At 53.4% G+C, this 23,056-nt stretch overlaps 5 protein-coding genes across 5 annotated transcripts; all 5 read left to right on the forward strand.

Annotated features, from left to right (window-relative positions):
- Window positions 1-221: 221 nt before the first annotated feature.
- HD553DRAFT_310146 (uncharacterized protein) lies at window positions 222-3,076 on the forward strand. The gene is made up of 10 exons (XM_046179808.1): window positions 222-645; window positions 721-810; window positions 885-1,401; window positions 1,478-1,560; window positions 1,659-1,803; window positions 1,895-1,979; window positions 2,063-2,268; window positions 2,358-2,593; window positions 2,676-2,734; window positions 2,813-3,076. The coding sequence occupies exons 1-10, from the start codon at window positions 436-438 to the stop codon at window positions 2,871-2,873; spliced, it is 1,692 nt and encodes a 563-aa protein (XP_046037095.1). The 5' UTR covers window positions 222-435; the 3' UTR covers window positions 2,874-3,076.
- Window positions 3,077-3,085: 9 nt separating this feature from the next.
- Window positions 3,086-6,145, forward strand: HD553DRAFT_310147 (uncharacterized protein). The gene is made up of 2 exons (XM_046179809.1): window positions 3,086-3,232; window positions 3,306-6,145. The coding sequence occupies exons 1-2, from the start codon at window positions 3,186-3,188 to the stop codon at window positions 6,022-6,024; spliced, it is 2,766 nt and encodes a 921-aa protein (XP_046037096.1). The 5' UTR covers window positions 3,086-3,185; the 3' UTR covers window positions 6,025-6,145.
- Window positions 6,146-7,697: 1,552 nt separating this feature from the next.
- Window positions 7,698-11,209, forward strand: HD553DRAFT_310148 (uncharacterized protein). Its single transcript, XM_046179810.1, has 11 exons — window positions 7,698-7,805; window positions 7,882-8,648; window positions 8,740-9,021; window positions 9,117-9,196; window positions 9,276-9,606; window positions 9,695-9,855; window positions 9,934-10,527; window positions 10,598-10,681; window positions 10,756-10,783; window positions 10,851-10,931; window positions 10,999-11,209. The coding sequence occupies exons 2-11, from the start codon at window positions 8,039-8,041 to the stop codon at window positions 11,037-11,039; spliced, it is 2,292 nt and encodes a 763-aa protein (XP_046037097.1). The 5' UTR covers window positions 7,698-7,805; window positions 7,882-8,038; the 3' UTR covers window positions 11,040-11,209.
- A 2,647-nt stretch (window positions 11,210-13,856) lies between these two features.
- Window positions 13,857-17,186, forward strand: HD553DRAFT_224151 (glycosyl hydrolase family 71-domain-containing protein). The gene is made up of 4 exons (XM_046177259.1): window positions 13,857-14,257; window positions 14,347-14,391; window positions 14,458-14,703; window positions 14,794-17,186. Exons 1-4 carry the CDS (start codon window positions 14,027-14,029, stop codon window positions 17,167-17,169), a joined length of 2,898 nt encoding a protein of 965 aa, XP_046037098.1. The 5' UTR covers window positions 13,857-14,026; the 3' UTR covers window positions 17,170-17,186.
- Window positions 17,187-17,727: 541 nt separating this feature from the next.
- Window positions 17,728-22,212, forward strand: HD553DRAFT_310153 (P-loop containing nucleoside triphosphate hydrolase protein). Its single transcript, XM_046179811.1, has 26 exons — window positions 17,728-18,792; window positions 18,889-18,903; window positions 18,974-19,047; window positions 19,118-19,149; window positions 19,224-19,286; window positions 19,350-19,385; window positions 19,453-19,498; window positions 19,568-19,615; window positions 19,673-19,752; window positions 19,813-19,880; window positions 19,942-19,966; window positions 20,032-20,136; window positions 20,205-20,229; window positions 20,295-20,314; window positions 20,382-20,441; window positions 20,507-20,531; window positions 20,593-20,632; window positions 20,701-20,747; window positions 20,807-20,843; window positions 20,911-20,965; window positions 21,027-21,115; window positions 21,191-21,207; window positions 21,273-21,311; window positions 21,373-21,514; window positions 21,609-21,677; window positions 21,754-22,212. Exons 1-26 carry the CDS (start codon window positions 17,835-17,837, stop codon window positions 21,843-21,845), a joined length of 2,307 nt encoding a protein of 768 aa, XP_046037099.1. The 5' UTR covers window positions 17,728-17,834; the 3' UTR covers window positions 21,846-22,212.
- Window positions 22,213-23,056: the final 844 nt, after the last annotated feature.

A 23,056-nucleotide genomic window follows, 5' to 3' on the forward strand; every position in this document is an offset into this window, starting at 1 on the left:
TAGAGATGTCTATAGGCGTGTTTTACTTATTACTTAGTATTGTAGTAAGTATTTTAGCTTCTCGAGTCGATTGTTGCTTATGTGGGGCTCGACGCGCTTAAGATGACGCGTCAAACGCGTGAGCCAAAAAGAAGCGCGCGTACGTACGCGTATAAAGGGCTGGCTAGCGCCATTTAAGGGGGTCGGCGAAGGGGTACGTTAAGAGATTTCTTAACCGGCCAGTTAAGAGACCTCCTTATCGGACCCTTAACCGTGACGCGTGACCCGCTGTGCCGAGCTCGCGGGTCAAAGGGCATCGACCTCGAATGCTTTCACAAAACTAATCATTCCTCCGGCTCATTCTATATTCTATATTCTACATGAAACCCGCCGACCTCTGAAGAATAGCACCACATATCAGTGCATCTTGCGGACTGCAGATCCGAACGAGCCAAGATGGGGATCACCTTCTCACTAGCGTTCTCCGACACCTCGCTCGTCCTCCTGACCACCATCATTGTCATCTCGCTATATACGAAATACTTTTCGGGATATACGCCCTTGGTTCACCCCTTGCTCTTACAGAAGCAGAGCGATGTCAGTCAGACCAGGAAGGAAGGAGAGAGCGCTGTCTATCGAAACTGGGCGACGGGACATGGGACGCCTGTAAGCCTGAACATACGGCTACGTTGCGTTGTTGGGAGGACGACGGACTGATTCGGGAATATTCGAAATGTTTAGTTATCGACGAGCCCTTCTGGAAGTGTCAAGATCGTAGCGGATATCTTGAAGTCAAATGCAGCTCCTAATATCTTGCGGTTCGGAAAGAGGGTGAGCATCATGTCCTCCATCTCACAGACCTGCTGACAGGAACGAACTCATGTCCATCCGTTCTTCTTCGGCAGGTTACCAACGCCGACTTGCTCGAACAAGCCAACGATATGCTATACAACCTCTCTCTACTTGCACCTCACCTAGTCTCACCTCCCACCGCCACACCGTCAACTTCTACCTCGGCCGCACCTACCTACATCCTCTCTCTCCTTCCGCCCTCCCTACCCCTTCTCCAACTCCACCTAGCTCGATCTCTAACCACCCGGCTGAGGTTGATTACACTCAGTGTGCCTTTCTTCCTCGTCTCTGCGCTCGAGAGCGAGGATCATCCCAAGCCAAAGGTGATCTTTACCGGGGAAGAATACGTTGCTGGAGTCCTGGAACAATTGGTCGAGAAGGACGACCTCAGCAATGACAACTACGATAACGCCGAGTGTCGAGCGTTGGTCGTGGTCGTACCCAATGCGGGGGAAGATCGTAGGGAAAACTCAGATCTCGTGAAGAGAGCTGCCAAGATGGGCGTCAAGGTGGTCAATTTCGAGCAACTGCAGAGAGGATGTTTCAAGCCGGATGTATGGGAACGGCCTGGTAAGACCTCCTTCCTTCCTGTCTGTCTAGCCTAATATACTCTCTCTCACACGAGCTGATCTGTCGGGTTCAATAGCTCCGAACGAGGTACATTCTCTGGCTTATCTGCCTAGGGGGAGGGACAATTCGAACCCCCATTTGGTCGAGATTACGAATCAGGCGAGTTTCCATATCTTCCGTCAGCTTTCCATCTTCCCGTTCTGACGTGCGCTTCTCGCCACGCTTCTACTTGTCGGAATCGATCCAACTCAATCCAGAACCTGACAGCAGGAATATCAGCCTGTCTATCCGCCTTCCCCGCTTCCCTTCGACCTTCGCCTGGGTTGGGGGATGTAATTCAGAGCAGCGTGGACTTGAACGAACCGTTTGGGCTGAGCCTGGGGTTGGCCGCTTTACTTTCTGGTGAGTATATTTCAGGCTTTGAAAGTGGGCTTGGAGGGTAGACGGGAAGGCGGAATCAGGCCGGGAAGCTGATCCATGCGTCGGTGATCAGGTTCTGGATTTGAGTACGAAGCGAATGAGATGGGACGGGATTCCGGGTCGAGGGAAGGTCGACTCCCTGCTACGATCACCTTTACGTACGTCGAGCTGTTTACAGATCGACCTCGTCAGTCAAACTAAATCCGATTTCCTTTCCCCTTCTTTCTCGGTCGTTTTTCAGTCAAAGAAAACACCTCGCACAAGAACTGACTCATCTCCAAAAGACCGCCTCGTCTAGCTTCCTCTATCCTCTTGCTCATCGACAAAGGCTGGCCGCGCTCGACGAGGGGTACGTGAGCAAGGCTGGGTGGATGGAGAAGCTCGTCTGGGCTCCGGCAAGGGCAAAGCGATCGCTGGACAAGCTCAGGGCGATCGTCGTCGTAGGTGGTCAGTCATTTATCCTTCCTCATAGCATGTTCATAATAACGTGCTGATTAGCGACTGTCTCGGGAAATTTGGAAATCGTACGAAAACAGACACCCCTGATCCTGAATTGACGCTCCAGGCGCACACCCTGCTCTCTATGCCTTTCACCCGCATGTATATCACGCCTCTTTCCGCCGGACCGGTCTTGGTTTCCAACTTCAATGACCTGCAGAGTGAAGGCATCGATGGAGAGATGCATTCGGGCGCTCCGGCTAGTAATGTCGAGGTCATGCTCAGGGGTGCGGAGGTGGAGAGGGTTGAGACTGGGGGCGATCCTACGGGCCAGGTGAGCTCGTGTCACAACTCTAGACTATATTGACGGATAGGATCGGCGCTGATTGGAATTATTCCGTGGGACGTATGATCAGATGTGCGCAAGAGGCCCGGCCGTGCTCAAGGATCTCAACCTCGAAATCGGAGACGACAGGTGAGAATCACACGCGCGGTGGAGAAGATGTCGCCTTGGCTGATCGCGCTCGCGTGACTCGTTTCGCTTCTGTATCAGGTGGACGCCGGTAGCCAAACAGGCTACGGCGTGGACGAATGGGGCCTTTGTAGTCTCTTAAGGCTCAGACTTGTCGACATTAGATGCTTTCTGCGCCTTTGTAACGTATAGATGTAGCCCACGATACCACGGCGCCTGCCTTAAGATCTTGTAACTCGCTTTCTCACGCGCACACACGCGATCGCTTTCAACCTTTGGCTTCGTTCGAAGTTCAAGGTTTCGAGATTTCGGGCAGAGCGAAATATATCGAGAGGAACAGGCAGGAAACCGTTGAGCAAATTATGCATCAACCGAATGTCAACGGTAGCGAACTAGCAGGCAGCCTTCAGCATAGATTCTCGAGATAGGCTGGTCTTGACAGTATCGACCGAACATGCACGCTCGTCGGACGCTCGTGAGAGCTATTGGCGCTCGGATACCGTTAGTCTCGACATGAGGCATTATCTCAGCTGCCTCTGCTTAACAACATCGCATGACCCCGTTCGCATCGCAGCAAAAGGCACTATGTGCTACCAGCGTTCTCATCAACACCAAATCCTGGTCCTGGTTTCGAAGCGGAAGATCAGGCTCGCCATGCAGGGCCATCCAACTATCTCGAAGCTTCAAGCTCCTACATACCCCAAAACATCGACCGTGAACAGGTCGACAAGCTATTTGAACTCGTCACCCGACCGAATGATCTTAAGGACTTGATGCACCGGACGGATGTTCCACATTACGATCAAGTCTGGACGACGTTGATGTCGTTGACCAAGGAGACCCGGAACCAGCTCCCCGTACCCTTGCTCAAGCGGGTCTTGCGTCAGGTCGTACCCCCAATCGCCGTCGTGCAACAGGCCTTGGTGACCAAACGAAACGCCGCGAACTCGACCGAATCCGAGATTTCGAGCGTTACCGAATATCCTTGGGAGCCGAGATTGCAGTTGGTCGCTTCCATACTTCGATTCATCGAGGAACGAGACCGGACATCGAGCGAGGGTATGCTCAAGCCGGAAGAACGAGCGATAGTTATGGACGACTACCTCTTTGTCCTCCGGCAATTCGCATTGACGGGCCACCTCGCTGGCTCTGAACGGGTGTTCAAGGAGATGAAGGATACCGGCATCCCGCTCCCAGTCTACATCCATGACACCCGACTCATGGTCCTCACCAAATGGCTCACGATCAGGAAATCCATCTATCAACGATTCATCAAATACGAAGTCGAACAAGAGAAGCCGCACATCTTTGGGGTTGGCCAGACCGCACTATCCACCTCTATCCCCTTCTTCCCTCCCGATGCCGTCGAGCTGTTCAAACAGATCCTCGTCTCCATGCGGGAAGACCAGGTCGTCTACCGTCAACTCACCTACGACCTACTTTTCCGAATAGCCAAAGAGAGCAAGAACGACAAAGCTGCGGACAAGATCCTCAAACTGGCTTACAACGTCGACCTGGCTTACCCGGATAACGGTTTGGATGCGCTTCGGACGAGGATGAGAGAGGGGATGGGAGAGGATCCGACTGGAGGAAATTGGGAGTTGCTGGATGACGAGACGGATGGAGGGGCTATTGCTGTCGAGAGGCCACAGCAGGTACGAAGATCGGGCTTGGAAGAGGGAGTTCAGGAAGGGCATGGGCGGGTCAGGTGGAATAAGCACGCTTTGAATACGCTCGTCCGTCGGTTTGCCGAGCGAGGGGATCTGAAGGGCATGTTGCAGGCGTTCGAGGTCTTTGGGCAGAGTCCACAGGAGGCCGAACAGGTGGGCGTTGTAGGGGAGGAAGCGGGTGAGATCGCGTCGTCATTGGAGCAGGCGACAGAAGAACAGCAGGAGCAGGACGAATCGACATCGCCCGCCGTTGAGGACGAACCGATCACCTTGACTGAAGCGATGGCTAGGGAAGAAGCCAGTGGACAGCGACTCAACTTTTTCGGTCGGCCTACCCAACCCAAACCCTCGAATGAGGTTGCCCGCGACAATCGACCCAGATTCCCCATCAGACCCGCAGCAGATTTTCTGCCCACCTTGCCTTTCCCCTTAGAGATCGAAACCCGCACCAAGACCGCCCTCGAGCAGGACCCAGAACCGGTCGCGGCGGCTGATCTCGAATACAGCGAGAAGGAGTTCTTGAGCAACACCGATACGTACCGGACTCTCATCCAGGCCTGCGCGGTACAGGCGAGCCTGGCTACAGACGCCGAAGAGAGGGACTTTGCCATGACCCTCGGTGTGCATTTCTTGAGGGGTGCGGTCAGGGAGATGATCGTCCGGCACAACGCGTTCTTGGCGGTCTGGGTGAGGATCAACGCGGTCACTGCCGATCTCAAAATGCCCGCCCCGCCCCCACCAAGGGATGAAGAAGTGGACGGGGCACCGATGAAAAAGGTCGTCGCGCTGAGACAGGTTCTGGAAATCGGCGATTATTCTGAAGACTCGCCCTTGCGTCGTCCGCATTACCATGCCCCTGCGGCCGACCTCCACCCGATCCGTTCTACCCTCCGAAAGCGACTGGCACAACCTTCTCTCACCGTCGCCCCGGAACTCGTTCTCCCGCTGTACAAGGTACTTCGCTCGACCCGGAATTTAAGAAGCGTGCCTTCTCATAAACGTTGGCTGCAGAAGCATTTTAGCGAGGTTCAGGAGCTAGGGAAGTTGGCCAGGCGGTATGGAAGGGAAGAATGGAAGGTATTGACCGGAAAACCGTGGGAAGAGAAGAAGGAGATAGGCTTCTTCGGTCGAAGGAGATTGGCTGCTCGACAGGCAGCAAGGGGGGAAGAAGGGACGATTGAGGGGATGATGCAGAGTCTGCAGGAAAAGGACGAGCGGCTGAAGGAGGAGGCCGAGAAGGAGAAAGAAGCATCTCAGATGCAAGAGGAAGAAGAGACGGCGGTTCATTTCCCCTCGACCAAAACGACGACGGCCTCGGGATCATCCGTCCGATCCAGCTCTACCCTCCCACCAGCGTTCTTCAGCTCTGACCTGGCGGCAGAGCTGCACGTACCCTGGACATGGTCGACTTCCCCATTCTCCTCCGAGCCACCAGTCCTCACCCGGGGACGGCCAGAACCCATCCGATTCGTTTTGAGTAAACACATGGGCATTCTACGTGAACATGGGCGCGAGTTGGAAAGGGTCATGGAGGAGCAAGAAGCAGGTTGGGAAACGTACAAGCAGGAGAAGATGAAGACGAAGAAATCGTCACGGAACAAGACAACGATTGCGGGGCAATGATAGAATCCCAGAGGGGATAGAAGTCTGTTCAGCGGTAGCGCAAATGTATCGCATAGGTTGTCATAGCAATGGCATATCCAATATCTTAGCATTGTGACAAGATGAAATAAATCTCTTGCAGTCTCAACCTTGCGACCACCTACATCTATCGACGTGCTGAATCTTCCGTGCCAGCGGATCTCGTGACGTAATCAGTTTGACCAAGTTGATACTCCACAGCCGCATGAGCCCAGATCAAATAGATAACAGCATCCTGTCACCATCACTGACTTGAGATCCTCTAGTTCCATAGGTCGACCTCATAATCCTTCACTTCGGCTGCCATAGTAGAGTAGAGTGAAGGTGGGACCGACCGACCCTAGATTGCTTTCTCGGCTTTCAACAGGATAGACGCAGTTGGTGTGTCGGATCTGCCGCCCATCACGTATTTGGCAGTGCTTACCTTGAAACCAGAATGCACTCGTCTCACCGGGATGTACAGCAGTGATGATGATTCAAGCAGTGCATTCCCCTTACTCCATCAAACGTTGACCATGTGATCCTGGTGCTTCTCCGAAGTCTTTGTCAAAGACGACGTGTAGGCCCAAACTTATCGCGGAACAACCGTACCCCCTGTTCTTCTCAACAAATCTCTCCGTATATAAGCCATTAAAGTCGAGAGCGTAGGTTTTGGAGCGTACAATCGAACACAAGCTCGTGTTGAGAACACAGGCCGTGGAGATCTTGTCACCGGGTCGCTGTATTGTTGAAATTGTTGCACTTGTTTTAGATCTGGTTACAGTGTATCACATCGTATATCGCTATGCCGACGCCTATCGGCTTTCCTGTATACGATCAGATGCTTAGCGCCGACAATACCATAGTATCTCGCTCAGTTGATTCGCAGGAGGGAGAAAGTCTTACCATGATATGACTACCATCTACCGATGATACTCGAGCTTTAAGCTTCATTGGACATTGATGACGAGGACAGGAATTTCCAATCCAACCCCTGGGTGCGGTCGCTATTCCCGACCATGACATCGCGGCCTTTCTGCAGACAAGAGACAATATCTCGTTTGGGAGCAGAAATAGCGGTAAACTCTAACCCTAGAATCGTATTGTGAGGCATGTTACGATCGAAAAGGGACTCGATTGCGAGAAGAGACGTCAAGTAAGGGTCAAGCCAGTCAACAGTTCCAGCCGAGCTCAATTTTGCAGACTCAATTGTTCCGGGAGGGCCATAACGGACGGTTACTTCGGCAAAGAGTGGCGAGTCTCTGCGAATGCTGCTTTGTAGAGGCAGACAGTCAACGCCGGCGGTCATAACAGTCTGGGTCGATATGCATCTCGATCGCTGCAACTATTTTGATGCCTTTGTTCTGTCATTCTTTCCCCTAAATTCTCCGCGATTTCAAAGTCGGTCAACTGAATCTCCACCTCAGGATCAATCAGATAGTCTGCTCCAGGTCCGACATGACGCTCTTCGAGGAGTTTGCCAGGCCCTCACGATGGCGCTGATCTTGCTTGCGCTTTGAGGATATGCTTCCGCCTCGATCATTGTCGGAAGTTTATATTTGATCCCGCGCGCGCTGACACTCGGTTGGCCCCGGCATCACCTCGATTGTTGGGAATCGTCGTCGCCACCTCCCTCCCTCCCTCGCTGTCGATATCATCATCATCATCATTGATCATTGATGTTCCAAGACGCTCTCGTGCATCCAACCGTTCAACCAGTCCTCTCGAGATAGCTGCCATCGTCTTGTCAGCCATCGAATTACCCAGGGATCGGTCGATCGATCGTAAGTGGACCAGTCTACACGGGAGTATTACCCGGCCCGGCGGACGAACGGGGACTTACGAATCACTAGTTGTTAGGACATCCATCATACAGCATCGACTACTTTCGCCTTCGACATCCACTTTACTCTTCGAACCATACACCTTCTTCTTGCTGAACCATAACGACCTCGATCTAGGGAATCCTCTACACAAGTCATTCGTATAGAAACCGAACAGCACAGATCGCAAAAGGATGTCCGCACCGCCAACGTTGGAGAGCATCCCAGAGGAGATCCTGACGAACATCGGCGTTCACCTCGCACTCCTCCCTGATACCCCACCTCCGTCCTCATCGACAGCATCATCGCCAGATGAATCATGTCCGTTGAGAGCATCCTCTAGACATATCCAGAAAACCAGTCCTCACCCACACGCCCTCATCCCCTTGCTTCAAACCTCGAAATACATCCACTCTCAATTATGCCTCAAGAACAATCCTAGGTTGTACGCAGAGATCTTTGCGGAGCGATTCGATACGGGGGCGATCTTGAGGCGGGAGGGGGAACGGTTGAAGAGCGAGAATGGGCAGAGTCGCGGGTCAGAGGACGAAGTCGATATCGATGACGATATCTATATCACTTCCGAGAGCACTGGCGATATCGACCTCGATGTGGATATCGAGAACCGCATCGAAGATTCTGCCGCGGAGAGGAGTAGAGGTATAAAGGCACGTGGGATGGCACGCGAACTCCGAAGACGTTGTATCGCCTTGCATAACCTACATCGGGCTGTTCAACTCGAGGATGCAAAGATCTTGAAGGAAGAGGACGTCTGGACGATCTACCTGATGTTGCTCGAAAACGGTCAGTAGAAATCTTTTGACATCGAAATTTGGGATCCATCGGGACTGATTTGATTCGAGGGGGCATGTCGGATATGATGTCGACTGGGTAGATGGGAAGAACCTGCAATACCTGCTCGATCCAGCCCCACCTCCCGTAGCTCCCACCTCTACCCCCGCCTCCCTTTCTCCGACCGCAACCTCGTCAACGCCCAGGTTCCATCTCCCCAAGCCTAAAACTACCCCGCCGACGCCCGCCCGTACAGGTGTTCTTATGGATTACCTGGCTTTGTATCATAACGAGCTCGTCAACGATGCCACCCAGCCCGGACTACCGAGCACGAGTTGTGAGAGGATTCTGTTGGTCTGGATCATATGGTTGTTGACTTCACGGGGTGAGTCCTGGAAGGCCGTGTCGTGATGACGCTGCGAGGGTTTCATGAAGCAGGAAGCTGAACCCGAACACCTTGTGTGATCTTGCGATGGGTAGCGTTGATCGAGTCGGAGGATGTGGACGTGTTGGAAGAGTTCTTGTTCGTGCTCCGGCCTTATGTCTTTGCTGCAGGTCAAGTGAGTTCCGCTGTGTTTCTCAACTTTTTCTACTTTTGGAATCGTTATTCACGATCATGTTCCTCTTGACGACATGCAGTTCGACATCTTCTTCGGACCTTGGACGTACCCTCACCTCCCTCTCCATCCCGGCGTGCCCCCGTCTTCCCTCCCTCCACTCCCACCCTCAAACGCCCGTCGGAACCCTTACAAAGCAGAACTATCCCTCCATCCGCGTTCAGTCGCCATAGAACACTACGGCCGGCGCCTGAGGATCGCTCCGCCCGTACTGAGTCACGCAGCGATCATGAACTTTTTCGCTAGGGTGGACAAGTTGCTGGTGAGGGTGCAGATGGTCGGGAACGTGACGAATATAGGGAACGGGAATCAGATCACGCCCGAGCAAAATCGAGTGATCGTCTTTCAGCCGAGTAAGTCTGAGCATCGCATTCCATTGGGTGCCCGGTCCTGGAGATGCTGATGATCAGTCCCATCTTGGTTCTATATCCAAACCATCAGGGAGAACCTCGAGGTACACGTCATATACCTCAGTAGATGATTCCGTGTTACACGACCAGGATTACAAGCGTCTGACACGGTGCATCGATCCGAGGTCGTTAGACGGGATGGGGATCGAGGATTGGTACGGTCGCTTTAACGGATGTTGGGAAGGTAATTTCGTAAGTGTCACAACGAAATCGCAAAGGGCCTTTGGAATATCGGAGTAAGGAACCTTGCTGATCCGCTACCGCTCGTAGTCGTTCTTCGATTTCGATGCTTATCGAAATATGTTGAGCGGAGAACCGAGTGCGCTATATGAGGGTCAGTTTGGGGAACAATCGCAAGTCTGGAAGATGAGGGAGGTGTATGTCCGGCCGACCAGGACAGCCGGATCAGTCGCAGGGCCGTCGACGGCGGCACCGTCATCGTCGGCGGTCCCGTCATCGTCGGCGGTCCCGAGACGACCGCAAGCTAGAACCGTTCTGTCCGGCCTGTCAGAAGCTTCGGAAGACTCGACGACGTCTTCTACCAACTCTGAGACCCCAGCGAGCATGTCCGCTGCCTTGAATGCCGGATTCGCTCCGACCACATCGGCCTTTGACCGGATCGTGCCCATGCTTCCAAATCAAGGACGAACGCACAGCTCGAGCATGACCACCAACGCCGTGGTCAGTCTGCTCGAGAGAAATCCGACGGACGAGCATATCGTGGCCATGCTAGGCGGATTGGAGGGATACGAGATGGTCCCTGAGCGAGAGGTCGAGAGGATCATCAAACGACGTACAGAGGGGGATGAGAATGGAGATCCGTGTAACGAAGGGGATGATCTCGAGATCATGTTGCTTGGTACCGTGAGTCTCTGAGGTAGAGCTCGGAGGGATCTATCCGCAACGGAGCTGAAAGAATTTTTCGCTGTAACAGGGTCATTCGGCATGGGGTGAATTCTTGCTCCGAGGTCGAGTCAGACTATGGGACGGGATGGCGAACCTCGTCAAAGAGTATTCGGTAGGTTTTCAAGCCAGCGGTGGGCCTGCTCTTCATACGCATTAGCTGAGCATTCACTTTCGCCTTGCCTGCAGCCGGACGGACGCGGAAAATGGGTTTACCGTGAGTTTGCGACGAACTCCACCTATTTCTGAAAATGTATGAGGTTGACGTAGTGTCCTGTTGGCAGGTGGCTACATCGTCTCTGGAGGCGTCTTTGTTGGTCGCTGGCGGGATTGTGTGACTCCCGACGAGTACGTCGGATACGAAGGTGAGCATCGAACCCGGAGCTCAAGCGATGACCAGGGCTAATTTGCCACCGGGTATCACGCTACCAGGCACTTTTACGCTGTCACAACGAGTCGATGTCACGCAGTGATCAGATGTGAATGCCACACGTCCCGACTATCAGGACCCAAATGTATACTTGCGCCTTCTTGCCCGCCCTTGCTTTGTGTATCGCTTCTTGTATCCACTTTCCTGTTCAGCGTTGTTTTTATATGTATCAGATCTCCTCGATAATCGTTCGATGCCAGAAGAATCACGTTGCAAAACCGCCAAGACTTCAATTTGCGCATGCGGGAAACAGACAATCCGTCAAGTGTCTTTCAGCTCAATCGTACGTATTTCTCGTGTCTTCTGTTAGCTGTGCTACAGACGGGGAGAGTGTATATGTCTGAGGCCGAATATATATACCATCAAATTCAGCTGTGAAAGAGACAGTAAGGACAGGAGAACGCGGAACATAACTTACTGAGGCAGGGGTTTCCATCATGGCTGGAAAGTGAGAGGGTCTGCGGGCTGGATCCTTTGTGACGCTTGGGACTTTGAATCGGATCATCTTTGTCTAGTCGTGGATTCTTTGGCATCGCGGAACCGGATGGAAGTTGACTATGTCAGGTGTATGTGCAAAGCCCAGGATACGTTCACGGTATTCACAGCTATATCGTTAGGACCAACGAGCGGATAGATAGAATAGTTTGCGCGATGCTCTAGGTCTAGATCCAATTCTCCAGTCGAGTCTACACTTATACAGGACCTGCGGCGGTTAGTCCAACAAGTGGCTTTGGTTGATGGTCTCGCTTTTCAATCCGCTATATTGATTGTCTCTCCATTAGAAACACTGACTGGAATGCCGTGATAGCCGAATCAAGAGGTGTCCACATCTCGTTATTCGCTTGTGGTTCGAGCGCGTAGCGAGATATGTTCATTAACGCATTGTCAACTTCGCCTTAGACCCGATATTCCGCTACTGTGAGATAAGAGGCCTCGCGTAGAGGTCGCCTCTCGAACAGCAATCAGCCTGTGTCACGGTATTGTCCCCAAGCAAAGCTCGCTTTCAACGATAAAGTTCCGAGTCAATCTCTTTCCTGAAACGAGATTGTATGCAAACATTGTTTGGAAGTGGAGTCTCCAAATGTATTCCTCGCTTGCGCTGTGCTTCTTTGTAATGAGCTGAAGCATGGCCTCTGTTCTGGGCAGAATACGTGCACCTGAAGCAGAAATTTTGTAGTAACAATGATACAATCAGGCTATACCAGGAGCTTAAACATTGACCGGATGGTGGCGACGGCTTGTATTGTCGGCTACGAGAGTCAAACTGAGCTTTGGAAGGGAGTCAGTTCACTCGCCTCCTTATGCCCCCGGGATCAAGGGCGATGCTACCGAGGCTATCTGTAGAGGATCAGAAGACAAGTGTGGACGAGGAAAGCTCGTCGGTATCCCTTGGGGAGTTATGAAACGTCGTCCGGAAGCATACCGAGTGTACCGTAGCGCTGGACCTCACATTTACAACTCGAACGACAAGGATGAGGCATCGTCAGTGGCTTGTCGTCGTGATCATATGGTGATCATAGGATGCTCCGACAAGAAATATGGTTGGGACCGGGCCAAGGCGGCCAAGCATGCGCACAAAGAGCTTGAATACGACCAGCGCCGTCATCCGCATCACATTGTTCATCTCTACCTTGTTGTCCTTGTCGTCGTCATGGGCTGGCACGGGCTGTGCTTCGGTCTTTGTCTGTCTACGGGATCCAGCCATCTCTAAGTTTCGGAAGTTTGTGGTTTGTTCTTGGATGTTGGTCGAGAGGATCGACGCAAGCCGCCGGATGTAGGGGAGAAGGAGGGAGATGGCAGGACGCGTTCCGAACGCGACGCGTTTGGAGGGGGTTATGGGATATTTTCGTCATAGGTGACGGCAAGGCTGGGACCGACAATAGCAATAGCACGAGCGACGAGAAGAGCATTGTTGCTTGTAATCTGAATTTCGTTGGAGCGTCAAACAGGAGCTAGCGATACACCACAGTCTGGCAGTCAGCAGTTCGGAGCAGTGATCGAGTGATGTCAAACGTTTCATGGTCCCTGATCGTCAGCATGATCAGGGTCCAAGGCGAGGGGGAAGGCGAGATGCCGAGAGGATGGAATGTCGATGAGCCAGAACGAGAATTGCCTACTCCGGAATGCGCGATCAAGCCACTTTCGCTTTTTCTCGCTTCCTGCTCGTTGCCGTACCGCGACCGGATGGCGCAGGTTTGATCGTCACCGGCTAGGCAAAGGGGCAGCAGCAGCAGCAGGAGCAGAGAGAGAACACGCGCGTTTGGAACATCCGCCAAGCGATCATTCCGGTCACCGCTCCTCCTCCTGCCCCCTGCCTTCCTTCTGATTGATGGTCCCTGATCCCTGAGCACGCGCGTCTCTGTCTCTGTCTGCTGCTGTGTGTGTTGTGGGAGGATCTACCCGCCATCGCCCACTCTCGCCCAGCGATCGCCACTTCCAGGTTTGCGTCGGTCGATATAGACTCCCAGTTCAAATCGAATCCCAACCTCAACTGTCCATTCCGCACTCGAATTCTTTTCCTCTCGTCTCGTCATCTCATCCCGTGGTCATCTTCAGTCTTTCCCCACTCTCCTCTTCTCTTCCTCTCTCCCTCATAATCGACCAGCAGAAGATTGATTCTTCTCCTCGTCTTATCGTCATCTCTTCAACCGACTTCGCTTTCGATCCCTTACCGGCACGCTACGCATAATCACAAACTCCGATCCTGCATTTCATTCTTGACGAAGAAAGCAGTAACCCGACGTTCACCCCCTCGACTACCGCTCTCTTCTCGACACAAAGCATAATCAGGAGAACCGGATACTGGATATCACGGACCCGTGCCCAACTCTTTTTTCAATCGTATTTCAATAACTCTTGACGCCGGTCGTCAATTGTCGGGACGATAAACCCCCTCCATCTCGTAATCGGACATCTTGAAGATCCCTCCGTTTCACCCCCTCTACCAGACTCCTCAGCTAGACTGAAGACGAAGACCCCCACGGACCCCCTTTTGACTCCACCTTAGCGATACACAAAACAATCATAACAATGCTCCCTCCTACCACTCTCACCGTCCTCCTCCTCTCCCTCTCCACCCTCGACTTTACCTCGGCTGCTCCTTCGCTCTCGATCGGCCGACATGCCCCGCCTTACCTAGCTGGCAAGTTGGGAGGCCACAAGCGTGCCATCGAGGCCTGGTTCAAAAAGACGGGCAAGGGGAAAAAGACCTTGACCAAGGATGCCGAAGAGGTAGATTATTACGGCGCTTCGCATGGGCTGGTGAGTGTGGGATGGAGCTTCGGCGTGACGGCCGGTTGAAGTGAGAGCTAAGGTTGTTGACGATGATTCTCGTTCGTTGCTCGGCGTAGTTCCCCCCTCGTGCTGAGGAGTATTACGGTGCTTCCCACGGTCTCGTAAGCATTCCCTTTCCTCCCCTTCGCAATGATAACAAACTGATCTCCGGATTTATTCATCATCAGCACCCCCCTCGAGCCAACTTTGACCCCTCGGCCGACCACAAACACCTCTCCCTCAACCTCAACGCCCGAGGTGCCCCTCAGGGTATGCCCAAGGGATGGGCTTACGAGGGATGTGTCGAAGAGTCCAACGGACAGAGGCTGTTGCAAGGTTTCGCGTTCTCTTCCGGTCAGACCGATCAGGATAACTGTGCGAGCATTTGCGGCGCGATGGGTTTCCAATATGCGGGAACTCAGTATGCGAACGAGGTATGTCTTCGGGTCGTTTTTTTGGATTGTTCACCTGAGGATACCAGTCGCTGACTTCCGACCATCACGACTCTGCGATCAACCCGTTAGTGTTGGTGTGGAAACGACTTTATCGGAAGCGGAGGATCCAAAATGCCCGAGTCCGACTGTAACATGCCCTGCGCTGGGGACAGCTCTCAGATGTGCGGAGCTGGTTACAGGTTGTCGATGTACCACTTCAACGGGACCGATGATGCTTCGACTACCGCCTCGGGAACTGCTACTGCCACCGCAACCGGGGTCTCGACCGCGATCACTACGGGAGTGAATGCTACCCAAACCGAGACGGCCAGCATGACCATTTCTGCCAACGGAACTGTTATCCAGACCGGGACAGCTACTTTGACCTCGGCGAACGGGACGGCTTTCGAGACTGGCACCGCTACCATGACCTCGGCCAACGGGACTGCCATTCAGACCGGGACCGCTACCGGTACTGGTACCATGACGTTCAACAACGGAACTGCCATCCAGACAGGCACGGCCACTGCTACCGGTACTCTTGCACCCAACGCCACCCAGACCGCCACTCCCGGTGAGAAAGAATGGTTCTCCATCGGATGCGCCATCGACGTCTACACCGATGTTAAGGACAGGATCTTGAAGGGAGAGTACTTCTGGTACCAGACCGACCTGACCATCGACAAGTGTATCGACATGTGCGAGAACGGCGGGTACACCTACGCCGGAGTCGAATGGGGTCAAGAATGTTACTGTGGCAACAAGCTCGATTCCAACGTAACGTTCGTCGACGACTCGGAGTGCGCCATGCCCTGTATGGGAGATGCGACCGAGATGTGCGGAGATGACTTCAGGATGGGCATCTTCCAGCTGACCACGGCCGAAGAATGCGAGGGTGAGGGCGCGACTTCCACCTCGTCCATCGCCTTGTTGCCTACCGGTAACCATTTGGTCACCGGAACCGCTGCTGCGTCTACGAAAGCCATCAGCACCATGAGCTCCAGGCCGGCTTCTGCTACTTCCACCTTTGCCGTTCCTACTTTGACCCAGGCTTCCATCTCTGCTACTGTTACTGTCTCCGCTTCGTCCGTCCGACCTTCGTCGATGGCTACTTCGGTCAGGCCGGCTTCCACGACCGCCAAAGCTAGCTCTTCGGTCAACCTTGACGGACCTACCCCTACCGGATTGGTAGAGCGAGTCAGCTCCAACATTCCCGGTTCTGACAAGGTTCACGAGATCTACGCCCACCACATGGTCGGAAACACTTACCCTTACGGCAAAGCCGACTGGGCCAAGGACATCGCCGCCGCCAAAGCCGCTGGAATCGATGGGTTCGCGCTCAACATGGGATCCGACTGGTGGCAAACCGCTCGAGTCGCCGACGCTTACGCTGCCGCTGTCGAGGCCGGTGACTTCACCATGTTCCTCTCGCTCGACATGACCGCCATGTCCTGTGGCAGTGTCGTTGACGCTGCTACCCTGGTCGCGCTCGTCAGCTCATTTGCGAAGAGCCCGGCGCAGACTTTGCACAACGGCAAGGTCTTGGTCTCGACCTTTTCCGGTGAAAACTGCGCGTTCGGCCGATCGTCCGCCGCCGATGGATGGAACACCATGTTCAAGAAGCCCCTCAAGCTCGTCGGTACCGACATCTTCTTTGTTCCCAGCATCTTCTCGGACCCTTCGACCTTTGCGTCGGCCGAGTGGATGGACGGAGAGCTCAACTGGAACTCGGGTTGGCCCATGAGCAACACCCCTCTGGACACCTCGAGCGACGAGCAGTATATGACCGCGCTCGGTGACAAGGAGTACATGCCGGCCATCTCCCCTTACTTCTTCACCCACTTCCCGACCTGGGGATGGAACAAGAACTGGATCTACCGATCGGACGACTTCCTCTACGCCAACCGATGGGAACAGGTCATCGCCATGCGTGACAGGGTCAAGTTCACCGAGATCTTGACCTGGAACGATTACGGCGAGTCCTCCTACATCGCTCCGACCGCCGGTGCCCTCCCTGCCGGGTCCAACATGTGGGTCGACGGGTTCCCTCACGACGCCTTGATGGACGTGACCAAGTACTACGCTACCGCCTTCAAGACCGGTGCCTACCCCGCCATTACTGAGGACAGGGTCATCTGGTGGGCTCGACCTCACCCCAAGGCCGCTCACGCCAACGACGACTACATGAGCAGGCCCGACCGATGGAACGATACCGATGACGTCGTCTACGCTTTGGTCTTTGCCACTGCCGACGGGGTCGCCACCTTGACTTCGGGTACAAACAGCGAGCGATACGCCGTCAAGGCCGGTCTGAACAAGATCAAGCTCGCCATGTCTCCTGGATCGGTCACCATCAAGGTCAGCAGGAACGGCGCCGACGTCGTGTCATACGACAGTACCGGGTCGTTCAGCTACACCAACGAGCCCAGCACGTACAACTTCAACTACTTTGTAGGCTCCAGCTAGCTCTAGTTGGAAGGTGCGAGTCGGGTTTGGTTCTCTAGAGATTTAGGTCGCCGGTGTATATGGGACAGGAAGCTTTGTCATCATTGTATCTTAAACATTTTCGCTCCTCTCGATCCGCGGGATGGTGGACGAACAGAGGTGCTAGTGGAAGATCTTGTTGACGCTGGACGTCTTTGGGACTCCCCGTACATCTCTTTCGCCATCGATCCGGATCACGCATGACTAGATATGCATCGTATAATGACGCCTGCTTCGAACCCTTCGCGCTCAGACAGCACGCGCGCCTTCACGTCCTACCGATGAATCGTTGTGAGCACCCGGAAACAGCTCACTTTTCTTGGTTCACGACGTGTCCATCGTGAAACACCCTGTCTGCCACTCTGAAAGGACAAGGTGCAGGTGGAACGTTGCGATATGGATACCTCGCATTTGCCACCCCTTTCGCTTCTTGTTGAAATGCGCGTCGCCCCTCCCCCCCTCTCTCCCCTTTTTGCGCTTGTTTCCGCCTCGATCGACTCGCTCTCGCCTTTTCGACGAAAGATCAAGAGGCTTTCCATATCTCATCAAAGGTAAAGTCACAACCACCAAAGGATCATAACAGGTCTCGTATACCCCACAGGTCGTTCCTCACATAGACGTTAGAACTAGGATCGTAACGAGAAAAAATGAACCCTGGAGCGTACCAATTCGTCCCCGGCGGCAACTTTGCTCCGGGTGCGGGTCAACCCGGTCAACCTGGACAGCAGCAAGGAGGTCAGCCCGGTGCCAACCCTTACAACCCCTACGCCCAACAGCAACAGCAAGCCGGAGGTTATTACGGTCAGCAAGGGGGTTACCAGGCTGGTGGATACCAGCAGGGTGGTTATGGAGGTGGTTACCAGCAAGGAGGATACGGAGGTGGATTTCAAGCTGGAGTTTACGGCCAGCCACAGGGAGGATACCAGGGTGGTTTCGTCCCCCGAGCTCAACAGTTCCAGCCTCAACAACAGCAGTACCAGCAACCGGCTGCTCCTGCCAATACCACCACCACCCTGCCCGGGCGTCAGAGCTACATCCCCCCCGCTTCCACTTCGGCTCCGGCCAAAGCCGTCAGCTTGAGCATCGGTGGTGGTGCCGGAGCCTCGACTTCGACCCCGGCCAAGAGCATGTCGATCAGTATCGGATCCAAGAAGGTCAACTCGACCCCTGAGAAGAAGGACGTTGCTGCTACCGACAAGCCGGCTGCGCCTGCCAAGAGCATGTCGATTAGCATCGGAGGAGCTAAGAAACCCGCTGCTGTCGAGGGAAACAAGTCGGATTCCCCAGCCAAAGCTCCTGCAGCTGAGAAACCCAAAAAGGAGGCCGAGCCTGCGGACTGGGACGCTGCCGAGGCTGAACCTGCAAAGAAGGCAGCTCCTGCACCTGAGCCTGTTGCTGCTGCCCCTGCACCTGCCGCTGCGCAGGAAACACCCTCTGCACCTGCACCCAAGGCCGCGGCCTCTTCCATCGTCACCGAGTCGAAAACCAACTTTTCCAGGCAGGTCGCTTCCACCGACGCTGATGCCATTGCCCAGGAAGCCGCCCGGATTGCGGACGCTGATCTGTTGCAAGAGCTATATGGGGGAGAGGAAGCTGATCCTAACAGTACGTCCCTGTGATAGTTGAAGACTCGATGAAAGGAGGTTCTATGCCATGTGGTGGATGAAAGCTGATCGATATTGTTTCGATTTGATGCTGCAGTCAAGCCGAACTTGAGTGAGTTTATCCTCTTATGGCGTTTTCAACTAGATTGCGAGCCTGATTAGACTTCTTTGGCCGATCACAGACGTCGTGTTCATCGGTCACGTCGATGCCGGTAAATCCACCATGGGTGGACAGCTATTGGCTTTGACCGGAATGGTGAGCCTTACGATGATCATCAGGTCGACGAGATAGAAGTTAACTCGAACCGTTTCAATGCGTCCACCAGGTCGATCGACGAACGCTGGAGAAGTACCAGAAGTAAGTAATATGACAAACGGAAGCGCCACTATTGCGAATCTCGTGCTGATTGAACATCGTTTGACAATCACTAGGGAGGCCAAGGAGATGGGTCGTGAATCTTGGTACCTCAGTTGGGCGCTCGACAGCGACACCAAGTACGTCTACTTCAAATAGACTATATCCTGCTCTCGATGCTTATATTGTGCTCACATCTACAGGGAGCGAGCGAAGGGAAAGACCGTCGAAGTCGGACGGTGAGCGCCTTGTTGAGAATTTTGCAGTAAATATACGTGCGATTGCTAATTTGCGTTCGCATTATAGAGCTTACTTTGAGACCGATGTTAGGCGATACACTGTTCTTGATGCTGTAAGACCCCCAGTTCCCTCTGTCGACCTATCGATTTCGCTGACTTCACCTCTCCCATATCGATTCTAGCCCGGGCATAAGACGTACATCCCTAGCATGATCACTGGATCCAGTCAGGTGAGCCACACTGCCTTCAGAGCATATTCTGCATGCGCTGATGTCTCATCGTTACAGGCCGATCTTGCCGCTCTCGTCATCTCTGCACGAAAAGGAGAATTCGAGACCGGTTTCGAGAAGGGTGGACAGACCCGAGAGTGAGTGGACAGAGTTTACGATGCTGAATGAGCCTCGCTCATGTTGAGTGTCGATCCTAGACACGCATTGTTGGTAAAGTCGAACGGTATCAACAAGCTTGTTGTAGTGATCAACAAGATGGATGACCGTAAGTCCAAAGCAAAGTCTGAGGCTTTGATCTCCCCGCTGACTCGATGCTATCGATTCAGCTACTGTCGCATGGGACAAGGCTCGGTGAGTTACAACCTGAGAGAAGTTTGTTTCGGGGCATCACGCTCACCCGTAGACTGGCTCTGTAGATACGACGAGATTGTCGAAAAGTTGACCTTGTTCTTGAAGTCGGTCGGATACAACCCGAAGACCGATATCACTTTCATCCCCGTCTCGGCGTTCACCGGTGCCAAGTAGGTTTCTCAGTATCTATGGTCTGATTGTTTCTTCTCACTCAAGGTGGATATCCCCGTGTTTGCAGCATGAAGGAGCGACTAGACCCCAAGGTGAGTCCGAATGAATTCACCACCGAGCACACCGATGCTAAATTACATATCGCCGTGGCTTCTAGGTGGCATCTTGGTACTCCGGGTAAGCATGCGGTCACAGTGTTTGTCACCTGGAGCTCGACATGCTGACCGTCACTACTCGAATACAGCCCAGCACTGTTGGAATACCTTGATAACATGCCCATCGACGACCGAAAATACAACGAAGCGTTAGTCGATTCCCAACCGGATAGCCGGATCAGCGAGTGCTGAAGAGCAGATTATCACATTACAGCTTCATGTTCCCTGTCAGCGAAAAGGTATAGAAGTGGTCTAACTGCAAGATCACCATAGCGATTTACTGATGATATCGCTCAACAGTACAACGAGTTGGGTGCCATCGCTGTCGGAAAGATCGAGTGTAGGTCGAACGTATGAATACGGAGGTCGAAGCGACACGCGATCTGAAGATGCTCTTCTCGCTTACAGCCGGTCGAGTGAAGAAGGGAGACACCGTCTTGCTCATGCCCAACAGGGTGGGTCAGGGTAAAGGGCGCGTCAATTCGTCCTTATTGCTGATGACGAGACTCTATAGGAACGTATCGAAGTTGGTGCTATTTACGACGAGCAGGGTAAGTCCACTTGACGTTGATAAGCGATCTGCAGCATGGCTGACTCAGGACCTCCCCGACGTATCAGGTGCCGAGCTTGATGGTGCTTTGTGCGGAGACAATGTCAGGATCCGACTAAAGAAGTGAGTTGCAATCTCGCGGCATTTCAATGAAAGTCTCTCTGACGCCGTTCTCTGTTACCAGCGTCAACGAAGACGGTCTACAGCCAGGTTTCGTCTTGACGTCGCCTATCCGACCCGTACAGGTGGCTAGGCGGTTCGAGGCTCAGGTTGGTGAGTCTACGAACGACGGTAGAGGACAATCAACGCCAGGAGCCGAAGACTGATTTTGATTTCCCTCGCAAACAGCTATTCTGGATTCAAAGGTATACTACCTCTCGGTGGAGTTCCTCGGAATGGTCAAGCTGATCATAAAGGGTGTCAATTGCAGAACATCATGGCTGCTGGTTTCGCTTGTATCATGCACTTGGTGAGCATCGATCTCCCGCTTCAGGGTACTTCCGTCACTGACCGTAGAGCTGCAACTGTAGCACACCTTGAGCGAGGAGATCACCTTTGTTCAGCTCTTAAACTACTATGACAAGAAGACGGGTAGGAAGAGCAGAAAGCCACCGGCCTTTGCCAAGAAGGGTATGAAGGTTTTGGTTTTGATCGAGACGACGGCTCCTATCTGTAAGTCGAATCCCCGTCCGCCACCTGCAGGATATACGCGAGGTATTGTTCATCGCATCAGGTGCTAATAATGATTATTTTTCGCGCTTCATAGGTGTCGAGACATTTGCCAACCAGCCCAGTTTGGGACGATTTACCCTCCGAGATGAGGGCAAGACGATCGGTGAGCTACCTCCCTTGCCGGCTGTTATCGCCGTTCCCACCCATTCTGATGCCCATCGCCTCGTTACCTCTCCTAGGTATCGGTAAGGTCACCAAGATCAGGGAGCGGGCGGATATGCCTTCAATCGAAGAGTTGAACATCAAGGATACCCCCGAAGCCGCCGCCTAAAGGGCTACAGGGATGACGGAGAAGAGCGAGTTTTGGCGTTAATGAAAGCCAGCTGGGTGTGTGTCTTGTATCATGAGGAGATGACGATTTGCAGCAGGTAGTCTCAAGGTCATCCCCCCAGGCCATCACGTGATCGGATCGAGGTGTTCCAGCTGCGGGCTGCGCCAAGGGGGGCCAAGGGTGGCGTCTGTTGTTTACGATGTGACACGCGGATATCCCGGGCTGTGTGTGTCGCCCACTGCGTCATGACGTTTTGATGGAATTGATGATGATGATGGTGGAGAATTTGATCAGAATCACGGGGAATCACGATTTCTCTTTTGTTGTTTTGCTCGATCGTGGATGATGAGATCGAGATCAAAGGAAGGCGAATGCAGGTTCGAGGTTCAAGTACAGTCATCCACTAGCTAGCCACACTCTAGCTTCCACCTCGCAACCCTGCGCCTGTCCTCATTCCCTCTCACACAGACAGGTCGTGAACAAAGAGGGAGTCTCCATCATTCCCCGAGGACTTTCTCTGGGTACACCTTTCCCCATACCTTCGACTCGGTCTGCTCTCTAGCCTTACAAGCAAAGAACCGACGACCTACAAAGTCTCTTGACTCGACACATTCTGTTAAGAGCGACGAGCTCATTCGTTCTCTTAAACCTCGGTAACCATGTCGTACACCAACCCCTACCAAGACCCGCCCCGGCCATACCCTGGCTACAATAACGACTCGACCATCTCGCTCGTCGATCAAGGAAACCAAAGTCAAGGACCTGGACCTCGCCTGAATACCCAAAATCAAGGCGGTTCAGGGGCTTACCAGAACCTTCCCAACCCGGGTTCTTTGCAATCTTCTCCCGGGGCATATCCTTATGCCAACAGCACGGGACCTTATACCCCGACCTCGTTGAACGATCCTGGGGCGGATCAGTTCGATATGGGTTATGCGGGGCATCTTCATGGAAAAGGAGGAGGTCTAGACGAAGATGAGGAGGAGAAGGCTCCTTTGACGGCTCAGTATGGACATGGGTATCAACAGGGCGGGATGTATCCTCCGGGTGGGAATCTCGGGTCGTAAGTCTTCGCTTTCCCCTTCCAATCTGCACGGTCCGTAAAGATCAGCTTCGGACCTGTCTCTTACCACGTCATTCCCTCGTCACTCCTCCCTCTTTTCATATACAACCTCATTTCCGGATACGCAACACCATAGGCATCCATTCCT

Source organism: Filobasidium floriforme (genome assembly GCF_021052385.1).
Source record: "Filobasidium floriforme strain CBS 6241 chromosome Unknown HD553scaffold_9, whole genome shotgun sequence".
In the NCBI taxonomy this organism is placed as follows: domain Eukaryota; kingdom Fungi; phylum Basidiomycota; class Tremellomycetes; order Filobasidiales; family Filobasidiaceae; genus Filobasidium; species Filobasidium floriforme.

Excerpts from the sequence above, each read along its gene's own strand:
- HD553DRAFT_310146 (XM_046179808.1), top strand. The coding sequence starts at position 436 with ATGGGGATCACCTTCTCACTAGCGTTCTCCGACACCTCGCTCGTCCTC. Across the intron at positions 1,402-1,477 it reads GGATGTATGGGAACGGCCTG|CTCCGAACGAGGTACATTCT; the intron begins GTAAGACCTCCT and ends CGGGTTCAATAG. Across the intron at positions 1,561-1,658 it reads TGGTCGAGATTACGAATCAG|AACCTGACAGCAGGAATATC; the intron begins GCGAGTTTCCAT and ends AACTCAATCCAG.
- HD553DRAFT_224151 (XM_046177259.1), top strand. The coding sequence starts at position 14,027 with ATGCTCCCTCCTACCACTCTCACCGTCCTCCTCCTCTCCCTCTCCACC. Across the intron at positions 14,392-14,457 it reads ACGGTGCTTCCCACGGTCTC|CACCCCCCTCGAGCCAACTT; the intron begins GTAAGCATTCCC and ends ATTCATCATCAG. Across the intron at positions 14,704-14,793 it reads GAACTCAGTATGCGAACGAG|TGTTGGTGTGGAAACGACTT; the intron begins GTATGTCTTCGG and ends TCAACCCGTTAG.
- HD553DRAFT_310148 (XM_046179810.1), top strand. The coding sequence starts at position 8,039 with ATGTCCGCACCGCCAACGTTGGAGAGCATCCCAGAGGAGATCCTGACG. Across the intron at positions 10,528-10,597 it reads AGATCATGTTGCTTGGTACC|GGTCATTCGGCATGGGGTGA; the intron begins GTGAGTCTCTGA and ends TCGCTGTAACAG. Across the intron at positions 10,932-10,998 it reads CGAGTACGTCGGATACGAAG|GCACTTTTACGCTGTCACAA; the intron begins GTGAGCATCGAA and ends TCACGCTACCAG.
- HD553DRAFT_310147 (XM_046179809.1), top strand. The coding sequence starts at position 3,186 with ATGCACGCTCGTCGGACGCTCGTGAGAGCTATTGGCGCTCGGATACC. Across the intron at positions 3,233-3,305 it reads GCTATTGGCGCTCGGATACC|CAAAAGGCACTATGTGCTAC; the intron begins GTTAGTCTCGAC and ends TTCGCATCGCAG.
- HD553DRAFT_310153 (XM_046179811.1), top strand. The coding sequence starts at position 17,835 with ATGAACCCTGGAGCGTACCAATTCGTCCCCGGCGGCAACTTTGCTCCG. Across the intron at positions 19,881-19,941 it reads GATCAACAAGATGGATGACC|CTACTGTCGCATGGGACAAG; the intron begins GTAAGTCCAAAG and ends CTATCGATTCAG. Across the intron at positions 20,633-20,700 it reads CGCTGTCGGAAAGATCGAGT|CCGGTCGAGTGAAGAAGGGA; the intron begins GTAGGTCGAACG and ends TCTCGCTTACAG.